This window comes from Panicum virgatum, chromosome 3N (assembly GCF_016808335.1).
Source record: "Panicum virgatum strain AP13 chromosome 3N, P.virgatum_v5, whole genome shotgun sequence".
Classification (NCBI taxonomy): domain Eukaryota; kingdom Viridiplantae; phylum Streptophyta; class Magnoliopsida; order Poales; family Poaceae; genus Panicum; species Panicum virgatum.
Genome location: NC_053147.1, coordinates 55,379,915 through 55,387,611, shown reverse-complemented (window position 1 = coordinate 55,387,611; position 7,697 = coordinate 55,379,915). Strand labels below are relative to the sequence as shown.

The 7,697-nt window shown below is 46.0% G+C and overlaps 1 protein-coding gene across 1 annotated transcript; it reads left to right on the top strand.

Annotated features, from left to right (window-relative positions):
- The first annotated feature begins 287 nt into the window (after window positions 1-287).
- LOC120667907 lies at window positions 288-623 on the top strand. The gene has a single exon (XM_039947895.1). The coding sequence runs from the start codon at window positions 288-290 to the stop codon at window positions 621-623; it is 336 nt and encodes a 111-aa protein (XP_039803829.1).
- Window positions 624-7,697: the final 7,074 nt, after the last annotated feature.

Genomic DNA, 7,697 nt, shown 5'->3' with positions numbered 1-7,697 from the left:
AGACCATCACTACAGACCAAGGGACAGTCTTCACAGCTGAGGAATTCAAGAAGTTCGCCAAAGAGATGGGCATATCCCTGATCCAGTCATCGCCATACTATGCGCAGGCCAATGGGTAGGCTGAAGCTTCCAACAAAAGCCTGATTAAGGTGATTAAGCGCAAAATCGACGAGTACCCGAAGTAGTGGCATGAGCGTTTAGTAGAGGCACTGTGGGCGTATCGGATGCCATGTCATGGGTCTGTCAAGTGCGCGTCATATCAGTTGGTCTACGGGCAAGAAGCTGTGATGCCCTGGGAGATTAGCATCGGCTCTTGGCACGTCGCGCTGCAGGACAAGATATCAGCCGATGACTATTCCTCTCTCATGAATGTCAACACAGAAGATCTCACGGAACTTCAGCTCTGGGCTCTAGAGAAGATCAAGGAAAATAAAGCGAAAGCCGCCAGAGCTTACAACAAGAAGGTTAGGCCGAAGAATTTCCAAGTTGGAGATCTCGTCTGGGAGTTGGTGTTGCCGATTGGGACTAAGGACCCGGCGTACGGTAAATGGTCGCCCAATTGGCACGGTCCTTACCGCATAGTGGAGACCGCACCAGGCAACTCTACAAGCAAGAAGCTGTGATGCCCTGGGAGATTAGCATTGGCTCTCAGCGCGTCGCACTGTAGGACAAGATATAAGCCGATGACTATTCCTCTCTCATGAATGTCAACACAGATGATCTCACAGAACTTTGGCTCTGGGCTCTGGAAAAGATCAAGGAAAATAAAGCAAAAGCCGCTAGAGCTTACAACAAGAAGGTTAGGCCGAAGAATTTCCAAGTTGGAGATCTCATCTGGGAGTTGGTGTTGCCGATTGGGACTAAGGACCCGGCGTACGGTAAATGGTTGCCCAATTGGCACGGTCCTTACCACATAGTGGAGACTGCACCAGGCAACTCTTATCGCATGGAAACCCTCGAAGGGGTAAGATTCAGCCGCAACATGAACGGGAAGTACTTAAAAAAGTATTACCCGAGCCTATGGGTAGGCTCATAAGGCTATCTCTCTCAGCTCACGTCAAGAGCCGACACACTACCATCGGCAAATAGCTGATATCAGGTGCCTAAAGCCGATGCAGTGCCATCGCCTCAAAAGTCGATGCATTGCCATCGGCATGTAAAGGGTTCCAGATGTCTAAAGCCGATGCGTTGCCATCGCCTCAAGAAATGAATAATAAAGCTGATGCGTTGCCATCGCCTCAAGGCAAAAAAAATATAATAATAAAAGGAAAGATCTACCAAGCGAGGGAAGTCGGGGATGCTTGGAAAAAAGTACAATTGGCACCACAATTGCAGAAACCACCATGGTCCACCGGCCTTAATGCGGTCGCCAGAGAGGAGACGGGTGTTGTTCAGAGACAAGTGGCGATATAAAACACCCATGAAAAGTTTTCCCAGTGCTAGGCGCTTCCCATCAGCTAAAGCATTTGCCAAGTTAAGATAATTCTTTGTGGGTGCTAGGGAGGAACCGCAGAAGAGGAAGTGGTCAAGCCAAAGGTTTAGAAACGCTATATGTTCCAGATGATCGATGGTACCTTTGGATTTCTGGTGGTGATCGATGTATTGACCCCAGTTGCGCGCTGCAGCCTATGACTGCACTTTGCCAACACGAAAGGAGATGGGCAAGTGGAGTGTATATCTAGGCCCAGGATCATGACTACATCCATCAGAGTCGGGGTCATGGGGCCGCAGCCGAACATGAAGCAGTTTAGAGTGTCCGACCAAAAATTGCCGATGGATCTCAGAAGGTTTTCATGCTTCTCTATGGGGGAAAGAGTTAAATAGAGAGCATCGGCTATCCCTATCTTCTGCCAGGTAACCTCGTGGTCTCTGGCCACGTGTTTGTACCAGTTCACCCAGCCCTCCATGGGGAATGGCCAAGCACGTAATTGGTCGGTCCAGATGTTTGGGTCAGGAGTTTGGGCCATGAAGGGGATTCTCTGAAGTTCTGCAGAGATCAGATCTAGTGGTGGTTCGAAAGATTGAGGGCCCAAACTAAAGGATTTAGAAGAAGGGGATTTAGGGATCAGGATATCACTCGCCTAAAAATCCATGAAGGAACAAGATTCAGAAATTGAACTGCTATTCCCCCAGATTCGTTGGAGTAAAAGGGTCGAAATCTTACCTTTAGGCCGAAAAACGGTTGATGAGAGTCTCCTAATGATCCTGCACCTGAAGAGGAAGTCATTTGATTGGTGGGATTGGTGAAAGGCAAGCTGTGTTCAGAGGAGCAAGGAAGAAGGTCTGCACAAATGTTTTCGAATCGTGGTTTTAAAGCCAGCGCTGCAGGCCACACTTCCGGAAAAGCCGATGAGATTTTCGGCATGAAAGGATAACGGTAAGCTGTTTCCGCATCGGCTGATTTTGAAGCCAGATATAGTTGGCTCAGAGTACTGGATTTTGTCGATGCGAGGATAGGGCCCAGAGCCCTGGTATATCGGCTGAAAAGCCGATAGCTTGCGAGCTTCCTGGTATATTGGCTGAAGAGCCGATAGCTGGCTGAGGATAGATCCGATGCGTTGCCAACGGACCAAAATATCTACAAGACCGATGAGGTGCCATCGGACTCAAAAAATTTATAAATAATAAAATAAAGCAAGCAAAAGGGGAAAAGCAGTTTGATATTGATATTTCACAAAGTTCATTACATGAGCCGTGATGATTTATTCATCGGCTTCGCTACTGCTACTCTTCCTAACGCTACTGGTGACTTCGTCATCGCCGCCGGGGCTGCTTGGTGGAGATCCGGCTGATGGGGCTTTCCACGACGATTCTGGGGCGTCATCGTTCTTGCTGCCGCCACTGATGTCTTCCAAAATCTTGCTGGCAGTTGAAGAGGTGGATACGGTGGGGGAGGCCTTCATCCGCGACGTTGCCGTCACGACCCACCAGCTGCAACGGTCGTCGAAGCTGGAAGAGCCGATGGCTGAGCCGATTAGTAGGCTCTTCAGGTCCCCCTCTGCGCTGGTAAGGGGTGAGGGAGTGTAGCAGGTAGGGTTGCTGTAGCTCCACAATTTGCCGCCGTTGTTGTACCACGGCGGGAGTTCTGACCTCTGAGGGGAGAACCCTGCTGGGTACTCCGGGGTCGGTGGTCGAGAAGAAGAAGTGGAAGAGGGGCTAGGTGAAGAAGATGGAGAGGAAGGAGGAGTGTTGTTGCTATCGCTGGAAGGGGCCATCGGGAGATGAACAGTGATTGGAGGAGGGGAAAATTTTCTGCCAATGGGGGAAGTATGTGGAAGCAAGGCGATGGTGGCAGATTATAAAGGCACCGAGCGGAAGGTGAAGGGGTTCGGCTCGATTTCCAACAGGTCATCGACGGTCAATATGGTGCTGCGTGTTTTCGAGGAGTTCTACTCTGATTTCGCAATAATTATTATTGACAAAACCAGGGGCATGTGTTATCACCGGAATTTGACCAGGATAGATATGGGCCGAGATTGTCTAGTGGGCCGGTTTGGATCGTCCAAGGAAGAGGCGATTGCGGTTCGCGACAGGAGCCGATGGGCTTTTGTTTATCTATATTCCTTAGAGATAAGATTAGTTTCTATATTTAAACTAGAGTTTATTTTTAGCTTGTACACCAAGTCTCCGGACTATAAATATGTACCTATTCAATAATGAATAAGGAGGACGACTTCCGTTTCCACGCAACGGCCGTCTCCAACATCCTCTCGGTGCATTGCCAGCCCTAATCGTATTAGGGTTTTCCTCTAGGTAAATGTCATGCTGCCCTGACGATTCTATCGTTAGGGCATCATGGCTTTTAGCCTTTTATCTTAGTAGATCTTGTATTGAAGCGTTTTTTATGGCAAGATCTGCTAATTATCTTACATGTTTATCGATCTTATATGTCTTTATGCTTCATGAAGTAGATTGGTTTGCGTGTAGCTTGTTTCGTGTGCTTTAATGTCTTTTTATGATCAATAGCATGAGTTTATCTTTGGCGCGTAGCATGCTTTTAGATCGGCACGATACGAGCACCTTATCTGGCATGTTGTAGATTAATCGGCTCTCACAGATGGCTCTTTCTATGCTTAGTAGATCGGTTTATCAGATGGGATGTTCCTATGTTCATCTTTCATGTTTAGTTGTGTTGTTTACGTTAAGGATGTCCTCATATTCGTATGCGTTGTGTATCTGGCCCTGGTAAGTCAGGATGTTCCTATATCCATGTGTACTGTTTATCTGGTCTTTAATTTGATCTACTTTCTAGCATGTTTTATGTTCATCTGGCCCTATCTCGTGATCGATCTTTTATGCTTAGCAAGAACCGATCTGGGTAAGCAGTTTCGTATACCTTTATGCCTCAGATAAGTTTTATCCTTGAGCCCATTTTGTTTACCTGGAGTGCCGATATTCGCAATCGGCACGTTTGCACCATGTTTGATCTGAATCGGTTTTCTTGTCGATATCCTGGAGTGCCGATCTTCGCGATCGGCACATCGCGCCATGTTTGTTCAGAATGCATTACCTAGCCGTTTGTTACAATCCACGATGTGCGCTATAACACGTGCATGCAACCTGCTGATAGGATAGCGTGTGTCGAACACCCTGCCCGATATGTCTTGGATTAGATCTGTTCGTGTGGATGGATTTCCTTAGAGATCCTAGGTTATGTTCACGTTTGTACGTAGCAAGAACCAATCCAGATGGATAGATTTACCTATATCATGTTCTGGAGTAGGTTTATATTCCTTTATAGGATGTGTTTTATGTTTTATCTCCTCTCTTTATTGAACGCATCTACAATCGGCAGATGTGCCGATATGCCTGTGAATGTCCCCCGATCGGCTAATATTGCCGACGCAAGATTCTAGGGTTGACGAATGTCGATCCATGGGATCCGGCAGGAATTTGACGTTTACTCTCGTGTGATACAGGGAAAGTAGGAGACAGGAATCGCGTCACTCACCCCTTCCTGGCTGCAGGTCGAGCCAGGTGGCACGCCCTGAACCATCACCGAGGCTAGTTATGAGCCGCATGAGGAGAGACGAGGGTAGCAGCAGCGCGATCTCCCAGCTCATCGCTTTGTTGACTGCCGGATCCGTGTCCGTCAGTTTCCCACGGCAACACAAGCCTTTGTGGCGAGTCTAAGTGTCCCCGGAAAAAACTTGATTACCGGGAAGCAATACTCTTAGTGAGTGCTTCAACAACGTGGAGTATGAGTGGCTTTGTACCAAATCTAACCACGGGATAAATCTCGCGTCAAGAGTTTGCTTCCTCTCATCCCTATTTAAGCTTTCGCATTTCATATTTCAACTTATGTGCCTTTACTTTCTTAGTGTAGTTCAAGCTAGGATTGGCTATAGGTTGCTAAACTCTTTTGGGATGAGATTTTCACATTAGAAGAACCATAGTTGCACATCTAGATAGCATGTTTTAGATTAAGTTTTTGTGCAAACTAGTTACAGCCATAGGTTAAGATTTTAAGTTGCCTAATTCACTCCCTCCCCCTCTTAGGCTACGAGCACCCAATCACTTTCACTTATCTAAACTGGGGTTTGCCAAGTCAATAACATTGCCAACACTCTATATCTTGATTCAGCTTCGCTCTATGAGTGCACCTAACAAGTCGTTCAAACTCCAAGTTATTGGACTGAGATGCAACGCAATTTTTGTTCATTATTCAAGAGTGAAACTGCACCTCAGAGCACACAAACGCACCCAAGTGCGACATTTTAAATGGCCCCTGTTCTAAATGTTCTTCTAAATGAGTACTCATCACATCAAGCCTAACATGTTTCCTTGCTCTGCTCATCATCTGGCTTCTGGGTTCTGTCAAGACTCAAGACAGTCCATGGTTGGTTCATCATCATCTAGTCAGACGTGTCAAACTCCTGGTACTACACTGAGATCCCTCGCCCTGATCCTTCTCTCACTCAGCTCAGTGCACGTTAGCTGCACATCTTGAGCTACCTGCACTATACCAAAAACTTCTCGATGTCCCTCATGCCTAACTACAACTTTTTCATATATGGCACACAGCATAATTAGTAATGTCACATTGTGAATGACGAAATTCTAGAGGAGACGAGAAGATCGATGGTGTTTGTGGGATTTCAGGCTTGTATCTTCTTTTCAGGCACGGAGAGATGCCCATCGGAGTCTTGCCGTGGTCAGACGCTGCATGATACGTCTCATTCTTAGGTGAGAGGTGCATATCGTTGAGCGGCTAGCTCTTGAGGGAGATCTAGCAGAAATACTTGCGTAATAAACTTGAGAGGGTGGGTACGGATGAGAGCTGATGAGACAACCTAGCCCATGGTGTGGATGTAGCTACGACGGACTGACTATATGTTGCATAGGAGGAACTCCTATATATATACAGCAAAGTTCTTATAGAGATATTCATGGGTTGCAAATTTACACTGGAGTCGCTCTCTTTAGTTTGTGTACACAATTTGTTAATGCCAGGGTCACTTGTCAGAGGCTATATAATAGGTTGGACACTGCTAATGGCTTCCACAACATCATAGTTCGAGTACCCACCGAACCACTAATGCATCCCACTCAGTACCTGCTCGAGTACTTCTCACTCTATTGGCAATTGATTTCAACGAATGTATCTGCGCTGCAAGGAAATTAATTAAACAGGCCGGGCTAGAATTGTTTGGCGGTCATGCTACTTGCAATCCAATCACTTCATCACTTGTTTTATCTTGATAGATGCTGATGAATAAATCAGCGCCATTATTTTACAATATTCAATTGTCTTTTACACCGGCCAGTTTCACCGTTACATCGATGGACAGACAGCTTGCATTCCGTAAGACTTGAGTGCCGAGTTCTTATTATTCATGCTGCCAGATGCCAAACCTTGCTGGCCATGCCAAATTCACCGCCACAGAGAAAGACGAAGCACGACACAAGGATAAAGAGTGTCAGGTCACACTTGAGTTCCTCCCCCTAACGGACTGACTGCCACCAGAGATCTATCCTCCAGCTAGAGTTTATCATGCTGATATCTCTCACTCCTAGATATATAGCTGTGCAAGGCTTTTTAAATAATGAAAATTGTGGAAATATTAAATTAAGTAAGGGCTTCTCATGTATTAACTAGTTGGACCAAGACAAAGACTGCAGAGACTTCAACTCGTGTATTCGGTTTAGTAGTTGCCAATCCTTTTATGTACCCCACCAAATATTTTTTTTGCTATCTCTCTATTTGTAGCAGTTTTATATACGTGTGTTGATGGGACACTAGCATGCTTGGTTGATGTATGCATACTAGGTTGGTTTCGGACTGATCATCCTACATGTATATGTCTTCTTTTTGCAGGCTACTGGTTCATGCACAGCAATGGCAATGCTATGGACACTGACAGCGATGGCAATGACTACAATTATATGGATAAAAAAGAGAGTTGTGATGATAACTTTTAGTTGAAACATAGTTGACGCTAACCTTTTGAGTACATGGTCTTATCCCAGGACCTTTTTCGCACATGTTGTGCTGGTTCAGTAACATCAATGTACCCTAAATGTACTTCTTCCACCATATGTGGCACTTACTAGTAATTAACCTTAGAGGAAGAACCCCATTTTCTGAAACAGGCCTCTGCTTTGTCATGCCGCATTCCACACCTCTACCATCGACTCTTTACAAGTATCCTGTGCCACAGAAATTGTACATGTTTTGGCTAGTGGCTTGGGAATTT

Bases quoted from the DNA above. Each gene is read 5' to 3' on its own strand.
- LOC120667907 (XM_039947895.1), top strand. From the start codon at position 288: ATGCCCTGGGAGATTAGCATCGGCTCTTGGCACGTCGCGCTGCAGGAC.